The following is a 20712-nucleotide window of genomic DNA, read 5'->3' as shown; positions in this document are numbered from 1 at the left end:
CACTGCTTTAGCTGCATCCCACAAATTCTAATGTGTGTGTTAGATAGTACGGGAAGGTCAGGAAAGATGTCACTGAGAATGTGATTTAGAAGCATAGACCTGGAGGAGATGACCCAGCAGGCCATGGAGAGTATCTGAGGGGAGAGCACTGCAGGTAGAGTGAATAGCAAGCGCAGAGGCTTTGAGGAAGGGGGTGAAATGAGTTCATGTGGTTTAGGGCCTTTTAGGACTATGGTAAGGCCTTTGGCTCTTTACTCTGAGTGACATGGGAAGCCATTGAAGGATTTTGAATACAAGATTGACATGATTTAACGTAGGTTTGAACACAGTCTCCATGACTTTTGTCGGGAGGGATAAAAGCAGAAATACTCCTCAGGAGACTGTGTTAAGTAGAATAATCTCTTCTTCCCCTCTACCAAAAATGCTCATTTCCTAAAAACCTATGAATGTGTTACCTTTTATGGCAGAGGGACTTTTCAACAGTTTTTAAAAAAATAAACAAACACTTAAGAATCTTTATCTAGTTAGATTACCCAGGTGGCTCCCCAGTATAATCACAGGGGTCCTAATACACAGGAGGCAAAGGTTTCAGCGTCGGAGAAGATACTGTGAGTGTGGAAGAAGGAGTTGGAGTGATGTGGCCACAAGCAGAGGAATGTGGGCATCCTCCAGGAGTAGGACCGGGTTCCCCCCCAAGAGCCTCTAAAATGAAGAGGTCTGCTGAACTTTTATTTTAGCTGCCTAAGATCCAAGTTAGACTTCTGACATCCAGAACTTTAAGATAATACGTTTTTGTGTTGTTTTAAGCTAAACTACTTTGATAACGATATGTTATAGCAGCAATAGGAAAGCAAAACAGAAGCTGCAGTACTAATCCACGAAAGAGGACGGTGGACATGGTGAGCACTGGTTAGAGTCTGTGTATATTTTGATAGAATTTACTGAATGATTAGAAGTGAAGTGAAAGGAAAGGAGAAGAGCCAGAGAGAAATCAGGATTTTCAGTCTCAGTAGCTAGAAGGATGGAACTATCATTTATTTTAATAGGGAAAGTGGTTTAAGGGAAGAATTGAGGAGCTCAGTTTTGGACATGGTAATTAGATATGCAAGATGCTAAGTGCAATTCAGGGAACAGTTCTGGACAGGATATATAAATTGAGACCAATCAGTACATACATGATGCTTAAAGCTATGAGCCTGAATGTACTCGTTAATGGAGAAAGCGTTAATGAATGTACTTGTTAATGGAGTACATATCTAGAGTAAAACAGTCTAGGAACTAAAATGGGGTTCTCTAGCATTTAGAGTTTTGGGAGGTGAGCAATATCCAGAAGTGGAGATGGAAGGGTTAGTAAGACCAGAAGAACACCAGAAGCTGGTTTTACCTTGGAAACCAAGTGAAAAACAGTGTGTCTAGGAACAGTGTTCGTTCATGTCAAATGGTTGTAGAAAGTGAGCTGGGAGTTTATCCTTGAGCAACATGTAGATGTCATAAGTTACTTTGGACAAAAGAAGTCTAGGTAGAGTTGAGGAGACACAAGCTTGCCTGGAGTGGGTTCAGGAGAGAAGAGAGGGATTGAGTTTAGCATGTTGGCAGCTCTTTCAGGTTATTAGGTAATGTTTACGTAGACGTGGGGTGGTAGCAAGAGGTGGATATGGGATTGAGAGTGTTCCCTATTTTTTATTTTTAGTTGGAAACTATAATAGCATGGTTTTCTTTTCTTTTCTTTTTTTTTTTTCGGATTTATTTTAGTGTGTGTGTGTGTGTTTGGTGTGTGTGCAAGGGGCAGAAGGAGAGGATATCAAGCAGACTCCCCACTAAGTGAGGAGCCTGATGGAGGCCTGATCTCAGAACCCTGAGATCATGACCTGAGCCAAAACCAAGAGTCAAAGACACTCAACCGACTGAGCCACCCAGAAGCCCCTGTAATAGCATGTTTTTATGTCTACTTGATGAAAAATAATTGGTAGAGAAGTAGTGACATTATAGAATAGAGGGAAATACTGAAAATAGAGAATTAGGAAATAGTCCAGTAAAGGGGAAATACTGATACTACAGAATAGTATTACCATTACCAAATATTGATAATCTAGAAAGGAATGTAGATAATTTACATGATCAGTAGAATTCATAAGAAAATCCCAGTATAGATACTGATACCTATATTGATAATATAGAATGGAGAAATGTTCTGGAGTAGGGAAGACCAAATGAAGTCTAGGGGACTGATGGAAAGAAGGGTTGATTTAACATGCAAGCATAGAGTACACACTGTTTTTTTTTGTTTTTTTTTTCTTGGACGAATATCTTTTTATTTTTTTTATTAAACTTTTTTATTTTTTATAAACATATAATGTATTTTTATCCCCGAGGGTACAGGTCTATGAATCGCCAGGTTTACACACTTCACAGAACTCACCATAGCACATACCCTCCTCCCCAGTGTCCATAACCCCACCCCGCTCTCCCAGCGCCCCTCCCCCCAGCAACCCTCAGTTTGTTTTGTGAGATTGAGTCACTTATGGTTTGTCTCCCTCCCGATCCCATCTTGTTTCATTCATTCTTCTCCTACCCTGTTAACCCCCCATGTTGCATCTCCACTTCCTTATATCAGGGAGATCATATGGTAGTTGTCTTTCTCCGACTGATTTATTTCGCTAAGCATGATATCCTCTAGTTCCAACCACGTCGTCGCAAATGACAAGATTTCATTTCTTTTGATGGCTGCATATTATTCCATTGTGTATATATACCACATCTTCTTTATCCATTCATCTGTGGGTGGACATCTAGGTTCTTTCCATAGTTTGGCTATTGTGGACAAGTGCACACTGTTTTTTAAAAAAGGTTAAGACAGTATGTGGCACAGGTGCAGTATGTGGCACAGTATGTGGGTAGGTGCAGTGGTAGGAACCTATAGACATTGCCTTCTGGTGGCACTCACCTTTCCGCTTAAATAGGAAGCAGCAGAGTTACAAGCTGAGAGTGAGGATGCTCTCAGATGTGTTATGGGTTTGAGAAGAAAGTGTGAAACAAATACTAATTTAGAGCCCAGACCCGAAAGGAGGAGACTAACTGGACTAAGGAAATGTCCCCAACATTATTCATCTTGAGTGATCAAGAATTTTAAAGAAAGACCACTCAGCATGATTGGGAGCAGGAATTTGTGAGACATCTGAGTGGAGCTGTTCAGTCTGCAGCACGGATATGAGTGGGGAGTTAGAATGAATGGTCTAGGTAGGAGATGTGGGAGTAGTTGACATCTAAGTGGTATGCAGTAATGAAACTAGATGAAATTACTCACTATGAAGGGAGGAGTGCAGAAGAAGGAGAGAAGGTCGTGTCAAGATGGAACGTTGAGGAACTTTACCATTAGCGGAAGAAGAAAGGGTAGCAAAGGAGATAAGAAAAAATAGCCGGGGCGCCTGGGTGGCTCAGTGGGTTAAGCCGCTGCCTTCGGCTCAGGTCATGATCTCAGGGTCCTGGGATCGAGTCCCGCATCGGGCTCTCTGCTCAGCGGGGAGCCTGCTTCCTCCTCTCTCTCTCTCTGCCTACTTGTGATCTCTCTGTCAAATAAATAAATAAAATCTTTAAAAAGAAAAAATAGCCAAAACAGTGGAAATAAAACAGAAGACGTATTTGACAAAAATCTAACATCAAGGCCTAAAAAAGAAAGAAAGAAAGAACTCTTTGTAAAGCAGAAACAGGAGAGAATTTGCTCAGCTCAGCCTGATAACTTTATCCTTAATGGTGGAATATAATATTTAGTGGGAACTGGTTGAGCCTTTCCCCCCTACAATCAGAAACAAGACAAGGATATCCTTTTCAACACAGTCAACAGCAGCATTTTAAAAGTTGATAGTCACCATGACTATAGACATTGTCTATATATAGTAGTGTCTGGTTTGGGGCCCTTTGCAAATTTATTGAGCAAAAATATTAACTCACACGAATTTTTTTTTCTTTGATTTGTGAGAGTAAGTTTTTCCCCTAATTTCTGTTGGTCATTTTTGGTTCATCTTAGGTAGGCTCTCCCATGTCTTTCCCCCATTTTTCTACTAGTATTTTGGTGTTTTCCTTACGGATTTACCTAACACTGTGTAAGTATACTTAAATGCAGAAGTAATAGTCAAATTTATTAACTGACTTCTTCCATTGTTATTTGGAAATATGGGATATTTTCCAAGAAGTGAGAAATATTTATTTCTTTTAAATATTAAATAAAAGCATAAATAAATTCTTTAGCTTTGTTATCTCATCTTTCTGGAAACAGTCATAGCATTTAAATATAAGCATGAAGTGAAGCTTTAATTTTATTTTTCTCCAGATAGCACATCAAGTGTAAAAATAATATACTATTAATTACCTGCTGGTATGTGATATCACTTTTATTGTACACTGAATTATGCTCTGTGATAGGGTTTGTTTTTATTTTTATTTTTATTTTTAAGATTTTACTCATTTGACAGAGCAAAAGAAAGAGCATAAGCAGGGGGAGGGGGGAGAGGGAGAAGCAGGCTCCCCACTGAGCAGGGAGCCCCACATGGGGCTTGATCCCAGGACCCTGAGACCATGACCTGAGCCAAAGGCAGATGCTTAACTGACTGAGCCACCCAGGCACCTGATAGGATATGTTTTTAGATGGTTCTCTTTTTTTTTTTTTTTTTTTAACATTTTATTTATTTATTTGAGAGAGAGCACGAGAGAGGAGAAGGTCAGAGGGAGAAGCAGACTCCCCAAGGAGCCGAGAGCCCGATGCGGGACTCCATCCCAGAAGTCCGGGATCATGACCTGAGCCGAAGGCAGTCGCTCAACCAACTGAGCCACCCAGGCGCCCCTAGATGGTTCTCTTCTAATTGCTTTAGCTTTGTATTACATTTTAATTATTTCACTTCATTACTCTAGCTCTCTATTCCCAAGGGTTTTTTTTTTAATTTTCGCTATTCCCAGCTATTCATTGCTCTAGATGAATTTGTGAATAAATACGTAATTCTTCCTACCCCCAAACAAGAAATATGTTGCTCTTTATTTGAATTTTTGTCATGTAACTTAGAAAAGTTTAGTCACTTACTGTTACTTCACTCATGTGGTTTCCTTCACAGATTTAACCCCCTTTATTTCCTGTTAATTGCTTTCAGAAAGAACTTAACATTCTCTCATTTTATTTTCTAACTTTTTTTCTGGCATACAGAAAATACATTTTAAAATAGATTTATATTGGCTAGCTACCTAATGAACTCTTAATAATTCTAAGTTTTTTCAGTTGGCTTTCCAGTTTCCTAGATAACAAAGATCATCTGTATTGAGAAGTAATTTTGTGGTCACTTTCTAACAACTTTTTCTTTTATTCCTTTCCCATTTTATTTTATTGGGTAGAAGGACCATTATATTATTATTTAACTAATGGTGATCATAGGTACAGCACTAATAACATCTTTATTTTTAAGGTAAATGATTCTAGATTTCACGACTAAGTATTATGTTTGATGACTATTTGAAGTAGTATGTAAGTATCTATATAATTTACTAAGAGTCATCAGAAATGAGTATTTAATATATCAAGTATTCTCTGTAAACAGTTCTGTAAATGAAAATGAGAAAGTTAACCTTAGACAAGGTGGTTTTTCTCCATTATACTGTATGAGATAAGATATATTACAGAACAAAGAGAGCAATTTTCTCTTTGTAATGGAGGAATTATCTTTGTATTTAAAACATATAATTAATTCCTTGCCCTTGTTTATTTGGCTCTCTTAGGAAGCATTTACTTGAGCCACGTATTCTTAAAAGGTCTAGCTTGCTCTGATTCATTGATGCATTTAGTGAATCAGTGAGATAAGCAATGAGGAGTATAGTCCTCAATGGCAAGAAGGAAAAGAGGCAGAGAACAAGCCTTGAGATGAAAAGATGATGGGACAGCTTGTCTCACAAATAATTCACTGTCTAAACCCATATACCTTTGAAAGTGGTGGGCTGTCAGTAACTAATAAGTAGACTACCCAGTTCTCTGTGCCTCCGAATCTCTAGCTGGCAGTCTCGGTGGCCCAGTGCTTCCTTGTTTCTGGGAGGAGGAGTAGTTGCACCAGTCTACAAGCTGTGCTGCTTCTGTTTGGTAACAAGTCTGTGAGGGCTAAATTGATGTTATTCTTGAATACTGCTCCTTTATATTGGGAATTAAACACATGATCTGATCTGAAGGCATGTAGTTTCTATGGCACCTAACAAAATTTATTGCAGATCCTGTCCTCCACTTTGCATGTACAGATGCTTCTGTGCTGTTTTTCTGCTTCGTCCAGATCTCTGCTCCCATCCCACTAGTTTCATCTTGTCTTTGCTTCCCTTCCATGTTGCCTTATTATACCACTACGATGGCTCTCATTAAAAAGGAAAGAAAGAAAGAGTGGGAGAAAAAAAGAAAAAAACAAGTGTTAGTGAAGATGTGGGGAAATTGGAACCGTCATATGTGCTGGTGGGAATGTAAAATTTTGAAACTGCTTTGGAAAACAGTCTGGCAGTTTCTCTAAAGTTGAGTTACAATTCCAGTCCTACCTATATTCCCAAGAATAATGAAAACACAGAAATATGTGTATGAATGTTCATAACAACTTTATTCATAATGGCCAGAAGGTGAAAATGGTTCAGATGTCTCATCAGTTGATGAATGAATAAATAAAATCTTATATATCTGTATAATGGCATATTATTCATCAATAAAAAGGAATAAAGTGCTGGCACATTCTCTAGCATAGAAGAACCTCGAAAACATTAAATGAAAGAAGCTAGTTACAAAAACCCACATATTGATATGATTCTGTTTATATGAACTGCCCTGAATAGGCAAATCCATAGAGAACAAAAGTAAAGTAAGTAGATGCCAGTAGGTAGACCTAAGGAACGCTGAGGGAAATGAGAAATGACTGCTGACAGATAACGGGATTTGTTTTTGGAGTGATGAAAATTTTGTTAACGTTTTAAAAATGACTGTGGTGATAGTTTCTCAACTGTGAATATCCTAAAAACTAGTGAATTATGCAGTTTAAATGGCCAAATTTTTTTGGTATGTGAATTATATATCAACCTGGGGTGGGGGGCAGTTTACAGATTGCTCCTTCCTTCCTTCCTTCCTTCCTTCCTTTCCTTATTATAAGAGAGTGTGTGCACGAGTGAAGGGGATGGGGAGCAGAGGGAGAGAGAGAATCTTCAAGAGGCTCTACACTCTGTGGGATCAGTGTGGAACTTGATCTCATGACTCCGAGATCATGCCCTGAGCCAAAGTCAAGAGTTGGGTGCTTAAGCAACTTAGCCACCCAGACGTTCCTACAAATCACTTTTTAAGCTTAAGAAATTTTACACTTCCCATGTAGAACCTGAAATACCAGATGTTCATCACAAGATAATTAAGAATGGTAGGTAACTGGATCGAACCTGCAAATCATATGGGAAAATAATGATGTACATCCACAGGATGGAATAAGAAACAGTTGATATTTTTAACATACATTTAATGATACGGAGATGTACTTAAAAGAAGAAACAAGATAATGTTACATATTTTTGGACATGTGTACTTACATTGTGTGTGTGTGTGTGTAAAAAGCCTGGAATATAATGTCAAAAATTTTAAGTTGCTGTCACAGAGTGGAGATTGGAGATAGTTTTATTTCACTGCCTATCTGTACTTGCAGTGTGTTTGTCACACACACACACATATATAGCCTGTTGCCTGCCACTTCTCTCCATCTTTGTGAGTGTTGCAGTGGAGCACGTGGTATGGCGGGTCCTGGTGAGATGCATGTGAGACAAAGCACAGCTGCTGCACTGACCAGAGCGGCCCCCATACTTTTATTTTCATGACACTGAAAGAGTAAACAAGGAACTTCCATATCTTTGCAGGTTATCAATGCTGCATTGGCTTTAGCAGCAAAACCACAGAGTAAACTGGCCCAAGAGAACATGGATCTTTTTAAAGAACAGTGGGAAAAACAAGTCCGTGTTCTTACAGATGCTGTCGATGACATTACTTCCATTGATGACTTCTTGGCTGTCTCAGGTAATGAGCTGGTTCCCCCGAGAAGCCTGTGAGAATGTGCATAATTACTTTTCGCCTAAGTCACAATAATGGACAATCAAAACGCCCCCAAGTCTGGGCAGGTAAATTACTCTAGCAATAATATTGTGCTGGTTTTCATTTTAATTAAAAAAACATCAGCAGCTAACAACAACAAACTGTCACTGACTCCTCAGCAGTGGGAGGTGGGGTTGAAATTGTTTCCCTTATGGTGGGGCTGGTCTTGATCTTAGAAACAGGAAATAGAAAGCTGGCTGGCAGTTTTCCCCTATTTGTGTAGAGTAAGATTTTGCAGCTGTGACCTGCACAACACCATAAAAATCCGTCTCTCTTGCTGCTGTTGTATTTAGAAAAAACACTGACCTGGGTCCTGGGAGAGGCTGTGATTATTTCTTATGATCTTGTGAAACTTAAGAGAAGGGTTTCCCAGCACCATCACCTTGAATTCTTTTTGAGAATAATTTTGCCCCCTCCTTGGAAAGCTTCTTCCTTTCTCCCTCAGAAATGATCATAGTTTAACTGCCTACTTTTCGAAAGACTCTGTCTGCATGATGCACAGATAGAAAACAGAGAGGAAATATTTAAGTGGCATTTAATTATGAACTTGCAAAAAATAAATCTGGGTAATTCACCTCACAAAAACAGTTGATTTCATTATATAAACATAAACTGGTAATGACATAGTAAATTGCATTCATATAGAAAATGTCTGTCAACTGCAATTCACTGTTTATCACACAGAGATAAATTTCAATCCATCTCCCTCAAGTTGAGCAAGTATAAATGCATTCTTGGTGTAACAGGGCCTCTGCTGCCCTTAGATGTATTGCTTGCTCTCTGGAGGTGCCAGGCTTCCTGAGGCCAGTGGCTTTGGTCAGAGTCAGTTGCTGGGTACTTGTAGGGCTAAAACTTCCTGTCACCCCAGGGAACCACAGGCTGCGGCGTGGGAGATGTGAGTGTCAGTGGGGCTTGAAAGAGAAGCGGGGCTTAAGTACATGCACAGCACAGTCCTCCAGCAATGACCTATATCTAAGGTGACAGTGTGTTCTGCATATTAATGTCCTCCTGTCCCTGCCCGTTCTCCTTGGGACTGGTAGCTGTGGCTGTACATGAGAGAGTAGGGAGTGTAATCCGTAAACTGCAAAAAGAGGGGATAAGCCACGCTGCTGCAGGACTGCCAAATTGCAGGTGCTGGTACTTTAAAACAGAAAAGCCATTTGCAAGCACATCTTTGCAGGTGCCAAAAATGCAGCAATGGCTTTTTTGGGAAATCTTGGCCTTCTGTTGTTTTTCCCAATGAAGTACTGAATTATTCTTTTTCATAGGTTTAGAGAAAAACATTCCACCTTCACAGCACACTTTTAAGCAAACAACAAATTTTGAAATCTAAATGTAAAGCCCCCCTCCGGAGATAGATCCTACATTCCTATACTTATTTCTTGTGATTAGGTTGGGTTTAGCTCAGGCTTGGTCTCAAGGGATTTTCAGTCCTTCTTACAGCAAAATAAAATGTAATAGAATCAGATGTCCCTCATGCAACATTCTTCAAATTGGAGAACAAAAAGGATTCTGCAGTAGCATTTAGTGGGATCCAGACAGTATCTTTAGGGTGTATGACATAAAACAGAAGCATGGTAAAGAGAAATCAAATTCTTTAACAGATACACTTTTATCTAGTGAGTATATTCAATGTTTATGCAGATGAGGGAAAATATAAGGGGTCGCCTCCATGGAAAGGAGTTTAGACAGTAAAAACATGGAACAATTCTCTCAGTCAGAAAGTGGTATTTTCAGAGTACCTTAATTTTTAGAGGTCTACCCAATATATTTCTCCAAAGTTTTGTTACAGGCTCGCTTAGCAGAGTCAGGCAATTAAGAGTAACAGGGCCAGGCTATTATTCATAATTCTTTTTTTTTTTTTCTTTAAGATTTTATTTATTTGACAGAGAGAGAAAGAGATCACAAGTAGGCAGGCAGAGAGTGGGGGGTGAAGCCGGCTCCCTGCTGAGCAGAGAGCCTGACATGGGGCTCGATACCAGGACCCTGAGATCATGACCTGAGCCGAAGGCAGAGGCTTAACCCCCTGAACCCTCAGGCACCCCTGTTATTCATAATTCTTATCATTTTCTTATGGTGTGCTTCATAGGGACATGGGATGAAGGAGGAGATAAGCAAATGTCTGGGCAGAGTTCTCCACCATTGACCAGTTTTAAGCATTCATGCTTTCTGTCCTCACACACCTCCCCCACCCATGGGAGCTTCAGCATGTCTGTGGGCGACTAGAGTTGTCTTCCCATCACACCTGACCCAGTCTTGCTAGGGAAGTGACTGGCTCTCATCATGAGGAACCTCAGTTTGAATTGGGCAGGCCCCCACTGGTGTCCAGTCCTTCACCCTGGGGCAGTTGACAGCATCTCTCATTGTGTGCCATGGTTTGGAGAGCGGGTGTCAGTCTGTAGCATTCATAGACAGCCTCTGGACAAGGAGTCATATCTTGTCCTCATCCTAATGTGCCCTCTTTGTCAATTTCCCCTTGCCCTGTGGCACACTGGGGCTTCAGCAGTCCTGTCAGTGATGTTGGCATGTCTTTGAGTAAAGGGTCTGCCAGGCAAGTGCCCAGCCCAGAGTCTCGATTCAGCTTGGCTTCTGGCATCATGCATCTTCGCTAAATGCAGAGTAAGGAAGCTGCTTGACTCCCTAGAGTGGTTGTTGTATACTGTTTTGTACTGTATTCTGGTACCTCTGGCAATGTGATAGATTTTGTGGAATATTTCCACTACTGATTTTCCATCATCAGATCGTTCTTGGAATTGATGGTGCCTCAGTGTTTGTCCACTCAATGTAGCCGTCCACTAGCCAAGAACCCCTTCAGGGGTAAGTTACTTAGGGAATAGGTCTACTTTCTCTGTATTGTTCCTGCATATTCAGTTCCATTGGTTCCCAAAGTTCCCGCATACTTGCCACAAGTCATATCTTGTGGCTCGAGAAGTAATGGTCATATTGTGTATAATCTGGCCAAGCTACCAAGCATTTCATGAGGCTGCAGGGCAAAGGAAACTTGGGTCCCTATATATCAAGTATGAGACAGTGGCACTTCAGGGGTTATGCATGCCCGCCCAACCCAGGGAAGAAAGACTGGGGGGCTCTTTTTCACCAAGTTGTATTCAGAATATGACTTGTAAATATTGGAGATGGTTAAGATGGTAGAGTGCATTCATTAAACCCCAAGTATATTTATACTGACTGATCCCTTAAGGACGGGAGTTTGAAATTTATCAAAGTGATAAAGACTGTTTGAATTTCATTTGAATTATATTTGATAAATGTTTTCCATGGAAGTGTAATTTACTCTTATATGTTTATTCTGGTTATATGTGGAAGTTTCAGTTACCTCTTTTTTTTTTTTTAATTCAAGTGTTTGGTTAGAGTGGTTCTAATTGGGCTTATTACATTTCTTTACCTCATACTTTTGGAAACAAATAGTATACCACATTAGATACTTCAGGGTAACACCTAAGAGTGGTGATTTGTACTTCTTCACTAAGTGTCAGTGTGCCCAAAGAATTTGGTTTGACTGAAGGCCATTATTACTATTCTTTTTGATAGAGGGCCACTAAATAAAAGGATTATTATACCTAATTTGGGGAGGGGTTGTGTTTGAGAGCAAAAAACCTGTGAAACTACAGATAAAGTAGTGGTCAAGTTGGGTGTGATTTCTGATTCCTGTGCCCACTAGCTGTGTGACTTTGAGCAGTTCAGTTAATACTTATGTGCCTTGGTTTCCTCATTAATTAATGGTGTTTTTAAATTTTATTTTTTAAAAGACTTACTTATTTTAGAGAGCATAGGCAGACATGGGGGAGGGACAGAGGGAGAGAATCTCAGACTTCACAGTGAGTGTGGAGCCAGACATGGGGCTCAATCCCATGGCCCTGAAGTCGTGATCTGAGCCAAAACCAAGAGTCAGAGACCTCACTGACTGAGCTGCCCAGGTGCCCCTAAATTGTCTGTTTTTTTTTTTTTAATGCTAGTCTATAAAGAGTTAGATGTCAAGCACTCAGAATAGATTAAGTCTTCTATATGAAGTATTAATATTGTCACCTCCTATGTCTGCATAAGTTTACATCAGTAAGTAGAGTCAGAGCAGAGGGTACACAGAATGGGCCCTGTTACTCATCATGGATTGAAGTAAGAGTTCATGCAGTCTTTTTGGAGAACTCCAGTTGGCTTGGTGCTTGGAGGGCAGTTAGACATCACACATCTACTTTAAACATATATGCCTTTTGACTTAGTAATCCTATTGCTAGAAATTTTCCCCAGGGGTATGTACCTAAATATTTGCCAAAATACCTGTACAAGGATGTTCTTGTCAAGCAAAATGTCTAAGAGAAGACTAGGTAAGTAAATTATGGCCCCTGCATCTGTTAATTAGGGTACTTTGCAATCACCAAAAAGGATGAGATAGATGGGTGGAGGCAGGCCTAGAAAGGTTTTGAAATGAAAAACATAAAATAGTGTCCATAATATGATCCCTTATTAGATAGACTGTTGTGTTTGTGACTTTTTTCCTCTTAAGTGGCACCTCTGATGTTGAATATTCAGTGTGTTTAATGGGGTACAGATTGGTGTGTCAGCTCATAATGGACCCATGCTGAGTTTCCTTGGTAATTCAATTAAAGCTAAAGTAATTTATGGTTTAGGTTAGCCTAGGTACCTCCAACCCTCCCTTGTTTGTACATGTCCAGTGGAAACTCATTTCTACCTGATGGCTGAAGTGTAGCGAGCAGAATTGGTGCTTGTGTCTTGGGTATGTGGTGGCCTCAGCTGCATGGGGCTTTCCTAGAGACAGCTGTTGAGGGACAGGAGAGACTATTACTTTAGTCAGCTTCCCAAAATAGAAGGCTCCTTTGTTGCTAAAACATGGCAAGCCCACCCTTGGTTTAGGTTCACTAGAAGAAAGCCAGTGTAAATTCAAGAAAGTCAGAATTGATTTTTTTTTTTTAGATTTTATTTTATTTATTTATTTATTTTTTATTTGACAGACGGAGATCACAAGTAGGCAGAGAGGCAGGCAGAAAGAGAGGAGGAAGCAGACTCCCGGCTAAGCAGACAGCCCGATGTGGGGCTCGATCCCAGGACCCTGAGATCATGACCCAAGCCGAAGGCAGAGGCTCAACCCACTGAGCCACCCAGGCGCCCCTCAAAATTGATTTGTAAAAACAATCAGGGTCTAGATGAAGGTTAACAAATCTTTGGTGGAAGTTTGGGCTACTTTGTCTAATGAATGAAAAAGAATGCCATGCTTCATTGATTCTCAGATGTTTTTCCTCACCAGAATTAACAATCTCGAAACAAGGATGAATTTTAAAATCAGTAAAAGAAAACATTGGCCCATGGTTTAGTTAGCAATACTTCTTCCTTTTTGTTTCTTTTATTTTCCTTTCCGTGGTGAGTTGAAATACAAATGAAAAAATGTGTTAGGTTTAGCAAAAGCAAAAGTTATGTGCAGGCTCAGTATCAGTCAGCTTACGTTATATAGAGTTTGTATTATAAAAGGTGCTTCCAGTGGGTTCCCCACCCATTTATTCTTATGATTGGTTTACATATCCTCCATAAAATTTGTTTATGAAAAAGTTTAATAACATTTTCTCTGTTAATAGTACAATGATGGAAACTCTAGCAAGTCTCCTCTAGTTTTTGAATTAGGGTCTTATTAGCTATACAGTGGTAATTCATTTTTCCCTTCTATAATAGGAATTCATACTGTATTTTGGCTTTCACTGTAAATATTTTAATATATTTAAAGAAGAACTTTTATAGCAATTTTAAGTTCACAGCAAAATTACGAGGAAGGTACAGAGATTTTCCATCTGTCTGTATCCCCGCACATGCACAGCCTCCCCCATCGTGGTGGCACATTTGTTACAGTTGATGAACCTGTACATCATTATTACCCGAAGTCCATAATGTACATACTGTTCACTCTTGGTTGGTGTACCTGCCATGGGTTTGGACAAATGTATCCATCATTACAGTGTCCTATATAGTGTTTATTGCCCTAAAAAAATCCTCTATACTCTGCCTGTTCTTCCCTCTCACCTCCAACTCCCAGTATATTTTACTGTCTCCATAGTTTTATTGCCTTTTCCAGAAGGTCATTTGGTTGGAATCATAGAGTATGTAGCCTTTCAGATTGGCATCTTTCATTTAATACACACTGAAGATTTCTCCATGTCTTTTTGTGGCTTTGTAGCTCATTTGTTGTCAGTACTGAATAATATCCTATGGTCTGGATTTACCTCATTTTTTCCTTCACCCACTGAAGGACATCTTGGTTGCTTTCAGCTTTTGGCAGTTACGAACAAAGCTGTCGTAAACATCCATGTGCAGGTCTTTATGTGGACCTAAGTTTTCAGCTCCTTTGGGTAAATACCAAGGAGTGGGACTCCTGGAGCCAGGATCAGGGTGTTTAATTTTATAGGAAACAAATTTTTACCAAACTTCTTTTTTATTTCTTTTACATCATTACTACTACCTATTGTGACTTTTTATTTTTTCATCTTACTTCATTTTGCCTGCAGTCTCTTGGGAACTACAAAGAGGAGGGCTCTGGTTTCTCTTGGGGCCTACACTGGAGCCTGAAGCCCAGAGGCAGGGCACTGTGGTTCTCTGCTCTTTGATAGATACACTAAGTACCTCTTGCCTCTGGTTCCCTTTGACATGAAAGGAAATAGCACCATGACCACTGTCTTGTTTAAAGTATCTTAAGAGGTCAGGCTTACTGTTACCTCCCTTCTAGACACTGTCACATAGAACTTGACTGAGTATGTTAGCAGAGGCTATAAGGGAAGGGGCCATTGGAAATGGATTAAATCAGGAGGCAGTCCAGAATAATGACATGTCAGTGCATAAGAGGGCCAGGGCTGGCAAAGAAATGACCAGATACATTTTTTTTTTAAGATTTTTATTTATTTATTTGATAGAGATCACAAGTAGGCAGAGAGGCGGGGGGGGGGGGGCGGGGGAAGCAAGCTCCCCGCTGAGCAGAGAGCCCAATGTGGGGCTCGATCCCAGGACTCTGAGATCATGACCCGAGCCGAAGGCAGAGGCCTAAACCACTGAGCCACCCAGGCGCCCCCCAGATACATTTTTTAAGCAGCTAACATTTACCCTGATAATTCTGGCTCCTCCAGAAGAACCAGGACCTTTGGTCTTTGACCTGTTGTACCAGGTATTCTTTTGGCTTAAGCGAGTGAGTTTGTCTTCTACAAGTTCTTAAAGGTCTTAAAGAAAACTCCTTTCTGAACAGAAGGACGGTGGCCAAAATAGACATGGGGCCTTTCCTTTCTTTCACTCTCCCACCCACCCCAGAGAGTCTGAGCAGCCCTGTCATTTGGGCTGTCTGCTGGTGGTCTCTGCATTTCTGGGGCAGTGAGAACATTTCCTTCACCATTCTGGGTGGGCCGGTTCAGATTGACATCATCCATTTGAATGGCTCTGTAGTGCCCATATTTTATACCTTCTCTGCTCTTGGACATTTTGGTTGCTTCCACTTTGCTGTTCTTACAGATGAAACTGAGGCTGATTCCTTACTCTGGGGTTCCCAGAATCCAGTGTCAAGCATTTTGCTTTGAGGAAAAATAGTTTCAGTGGGTTTTCCAAACCCAGGTCTATAACTAGTAAGAGTCACCTGTCAGCTTAACAGGATTCAAGCGTTTTTGCAAATAGCACAGTAATTCCATGGCCATCTATGAAAGGATTACTAAATGTTTTGCCCCAGGTATGTTCCCTTGGTGACTTCCAGAGGAGGCTTCATTTTGCTTTCCAGCACCTTCTATCCCAGGACTGTCCTGGCTTCTTGGCAAATTGTCTGAATACCACTGGCATCTACTGGAGGGTGGGGCAAGGGACTGGAAGAATAGAGCCTTCTAGTGAATGCTTTCTTCTATTTTAGACTTTGTTTTGGACATAAGGTCAGTGAGATTAAAAGAAGAGAGAAGTTATTAAGGTTTCTGTGATCTGAATTTTCTGCCTGGCTTACAGAACAGTTGTGCCTTAAAGATCTTGATTTATCTCTCCCTCTTCCTATAAACCTGGAATTGAAGGCTGTTATTCTTGGAGGTGATTGCAGGTTGAGTTTCTGTGGGACAGTTAATCCAGTGGTGAGTCTGGTCTCTTCAGTGAAATGATACATGTGGAGCTTTGGCCCTGCAGCTGACCCAGAACAAGCACCGAGTGAGTGATAGATGCCAGCCTGTAGTTGTCCCCTTCTAGTGGAATGCCTTTTCCCTCATTCAGGTTTTTGTTTGTTCTTCAGAAAATCACATTTTGGAAGATGTGAACAAATGCGTCATTGCTCTCCAGGAGAAAGATGTGGATGGGCTGGACCGCACAGCTGGTGCAATTCGAGGCCGGGCTGCTCGGGTCATTCATGTAGTGACCTCAGAGATGGACAACTATGAGCCAGGAGTCTACACAGAGAAGGTGCTGGAAGCCACGAAGCTGCTCTCCAACACAGGTTCGGGGACTCCCTCCCTTTACTGTGCTTCCCCCACACAGATGGCCTGGGTAGGCTGGGCCGCTCTGTGAGTCCAGACCCTGTGGTGAGGAAGGGCGAGATCAGGGCACAGCGCAGGTCTGCCCACGACATGTCTGGGTCAAACATCAGACTTTGAGAAGTTGATCCGCCAAGTTAAGTGTTTCACCTTTCTTTCCCATGCGTCCCACAGCTTATGATGGAAATAGTTCTGAACATATTTGAGATGAACTTCTTTGTTGAGTCTTGTTAGTGAATAAATACTAAATTAAGGGTGGGCGGCAGTCCTGTTCTTAAGCAAGGCCTCCACTTTGTCTCACTTCAGTGGCTCATCCATCCAAACCTAGTATTGCAGAATCTGGTCAGAGACAAAGATGATTTGAGTCTTGGTAAAATACAGCGTTTAATTTATTTCCACTATAAATATTGCTCACAAAGGTAGAGGCAGAGGCTCTTCATCACGTACCTTGCTGCCTCCTGTGTCACTGAGGGATTAAGGGAGGGCTGGTAGAATGGTGCTGTCTGCCGGGCCAGCAGGATCTTCCTCGCCTCTTTCTCCACAGTCATGCCACGTTTTACGGAGCAAGTGGAGGCGGCGGTGGAAGCCCTCAGCTCAGACCCCGCCCAGCCCATGGATGAGAACGAGTTTATCGATGCCTCCCGCCTGGTGTACGATGGCATCCGGGACATCAGGAAAGCAGTGTTGATGATAAGGGTGAGTAACTACATTTTAGACATTTTAACAGCTTCTTTCTTATCGTTTGCTAAACTTGAGCAATGCATCATTCTGGAACTCACCAGATGCAGTGGCAGTATATTAAAACCATGAATCTAAAAGCTGTTAAAATGAGATATATTTAATTATGTTGTCTAAAATGACTTTTAGTTGCAAGTTAGAGCCCAAACTTGGGCCAAGAAGGGGAGCGAGTATGAGTTGGCTTTGAGGATTTAGTTGCAGGCATATCATCCCCACAAATAGGAGGTTTCTGGTAAGTTAGAGGGAAGAAACACCGAATGAAGGCTCTTTGATTGAGTACTCCCTTACCCTTCACGTAGAGTGCTGCTGTCCTTGAAGGAGTAGCAGGGAGGCTCCTGGGGCTTGGTGTGCACAGGAAGGATGGGAGCCTGTGGCGGCTGCTGCTGATGCTCCCTGAAAGTGCCACCTTCTCCTGGCCACTTGCTCCAAGAACGCAGCAGTTCTTACCATATGAGGGAAAGGCCAGCACCCCCTCTGAGGTGGCATAAACAGAGGGGTTTTGAGAAACTACTGTCCCCTCGAATACAGTGCAGGGTGCTGGGCCAGCCCTCAGAGCTGTCTCCCCTAGCTTTTCGTCTCTCACATGCTTTTCTGAGGATGTGCCTCTTGGTCTGGAAGCTGCGAGCAGAGAGTATGCGTCTCTCTCTCCAGAGCCCCCTGGGTGTCCTGCAAGCCTAGTCCAGGCCCCACTCTCATTGCAGAGCCATGGTTGCCCTGTGGGGCCTGCTTGATGCAGAGCTAGTGGCTAGGCTGGTCTGGGCTTCCGGGCTGGTAGGCACAGGGGAGTTTCATTTACACTTACATGGTTTGCTAGTCAAATCTCTCAAGGTAGGCAGGGATTCTGCCCCACTTTTTATCTTCTCAGCTTGGCACCATGCAGAATCTAGCCAGATTGTCAGCTGGAAACAGAGGCCATTTCTAAGGCAGTGGCATGAGGCTAGACCCATTTTGTATGCAGTGTAGAAACACTTGGGCAAGACCACTGCTGCTCCTCCCTGGGGGTGAGGAGGAAAGAGAAGTGTGCATGGATTGCCTAGTAGGCTGCTGACTTTTCTTACTGGCTCCTGATCCCCTGGACATGGTGGGGGTTGGCGGCAAGGAATTGATTTGCTTTCTCCATCCCTGCATACGTGTGGCCAAGAAGAAATCTGGCCTGGGTAAATGATAGGTTAAACCGAGCAGCCATAGCTCGGTGGTGTGAAGGGACTCACAGTCCCTTCAACCACTGGTAATGAACACAGCCCTATTTTTCCAGACTTCTTTTCCATACTGACAGACAAATAGAATAAAAAGGAACCTTAATGATAAAGAGGAGTTGTGGGTGGCTGAGGTTTGAGGGGTTTAAGTGGGTAGATACTGCAGACATGCAAGGAAATGCATGCATTGAAGTCCTGTTGTGGGAAAGCAGGTTCTGGGAGCAGGCAAGCTTCCCCTTGCCCCTCTTCCAGCTCTCAGACTATAGGCGGGTGCCCTCATCTCCAGAGGTGCTGGTGGTTTTAATGAACTGTAATGTAGGTAATGTGCCCAGGGCCAGGCCGTGAAGGAATTGTGCTGGGACACAAGTATGGCAGCGGCCTGGCAGGAGGCACAGTCTTGGGTCCTTGGTTGGGAGAGGCATGGGCCTCTGGGAGCTGGGGCGCGGCGGGCAGAGGCCTGTGAAGCAGCCATGTGGCAGGTCCTTGCTAATGGCTGTGTACCTGAGCTTTGTTGCTGCTTCAGTTCAAGAATCCTTCAAGTCCCGGGAACTCTCAGCTGCTTGCTGTCTCGTCCTCTACCTCAGCCCTTCAGCTCCTTCCTTATCATTACCAGTGTCAGGTGTCGCTTTCCACAGCTCCCACTCTCTAGGACTGTGACAACCTTGAATCTTCCTCCCTTGCCACCCTCACTCGGCCTCTCTGGTCTTTGCTTCACTCCTCTTCTAGCTTTGCATCTCTTGTTAGTCCACAGACTCTCCTTTGCGCCATTTCACTTCCTTCTGGTGCCTCGCACAGTAGGGTCCTCATGGAATCCGCCATCTGCTGAGCCCGGAGGAGTGTAGGCAACCGTCCCTCCTGGGGTCCTAGAACCGGCCAGCATTGCCCCCCAATCTTAGCGCCTGGGGACGGTTTCAGACCTTCCTGCTCGCCTCCTGCGTGGCCTGCTATTTCTCTGGTGTGGCGATGGTCTCGACATCCTGCCTGTTCCTTGCCCTGGCTGTGCACGGGTACTCTGCTTTCCCCTCTCTCTGTGACTATCCCAGTGCTCCTGCCTAAGACTTTCCCCTTCCCTCTTTTTTTTTTTTTTTTTTAAAGATTTTATTTATTTATTTGTCAGAGAGAGAGAGGAACGAGAGTGAGCACAGGCAGACAGAATGGCAGGCAGAGGCAGAGGGAGAAGCAGGCTCCCCGCGGAGCAAGGAGCCCGATGTGGGACTCGATCCCAGGACGCCGGGATCATGACCTGAGCCGAAGGCAGCTGCTTAACCAACTGAGCCACCCAGGCGTCCCCCCCTTCCTTCTTTGTGGCACTTTGTCCTCATCTCTTCAGCTTCTGACCAGTGGCATGCCTGGTAGCAAAGTTCTCAAACTCTTCTCCAGCTGTCCTCATTCCCTTGGTGGTTAAGACTTGAGAAAAGCATCCGGGGTGACTCTCCTGAGTCCCACACTCACCTGCCCCTTTCTGCCACTCCGTTATCTAACAGGCATGTCCTTATCTTTTACCCCTACCCTGTGCCACCTGGTCTTATGTGTTAGGTGATGGCAACCTACCTTCTACTTGCTCAGGCCCAAACCTCAGATTCCCTCTTGCTTGCTCTTTTGGTCTCCTGTCCCACATGGATCTGTCAGCACATCCTGTCAGATCTACCTTCATAATACAAAGCACATGTGAACAGTCCCCACTGTAGCCCAGGCCATTAGCATCTCTCACTTGGATTCATGCAGCTGCCTCCCTGTTCTCATCCCTCGATGCCTGCAGTCTCACTCTCCACAGAGCAACTCAAGTGATCCTTTTAAGCTTCAGTCTGATCATGTTACCCACTGCTCAGCACCCTCCGCAGGCTGTGTGGGGCACCAGTCCTTACATTAGCCTGCAGGCCTTCCAGGACCTCACCACCTGCTGCTCCCTTGGGGCTCTTGTTGACCAGAGTGGACCTGTGACATGAGGGCAGTGAGTTGAGTTTCTCTTCCATGGCTTCCTTGTTCATCTAATTCCCCAGGCAAGTTCCTGCCTCTGGGCCTTGGTTCTGGTGATGACCCCATTGTGCTAGAACACTCCCTCTCAGGTACCTCCCATATCCTGCTTTTTATCACTCATCACTTTCTTATGTGATAAAATTTACTTTCTCATTTTGTTTCTTGTAATTTCTCCCAT

The 20712-nt window shown here is 42.7% G+C and overlaps 1 protein-coding gene across 3 annotated transcripts in view; it reads left to right on the top strand.

Annotated features, from left to right (window-relative positions):
- CTNNA1 (catenin alpha 1) overlaps positions 1-20712 on the top strand; it is a 185461-nt gene that overhangs the window by 158111 nt on the left and 6638 nt on the right. For all 3 annotated transcript variants that reach the window (XM_032336573.1, XM_032336575.1, XM_032336574.1), the window contains exons 11-13: positions 7894-8050; positions 16386-16586; positions 17168-17319. In XM_032336573.1, coding sequence (XP_032192464.1) covers positions 7894-8050; positions 16386-16586; positions 17168-17319 — 510 coding nt within the window. The remainder of the gene's footprint in view (positions 1-7893; positions 8051-16385; positions 16587-17167; positions 17320-20712) is intronic.

Source organism: Mustela erminea, chromosome 3, assembly GCF_009829155.1.
Source record: "Mustela erminea isolate mMusErm1 chromosome 3, mMusErm1.Pri, whole genome shotgun sequence".
Lineage (NCBI taxonomy): Eukaryota > Metazoa > Chordata > Mammalia > Carnivora > Mustelidae > Mustela > Mustela erminea.
Note: the sequence above shows the minus strand (reverse complement) of the source record. Positions and strands in the feature narration are given on the sequence as shown.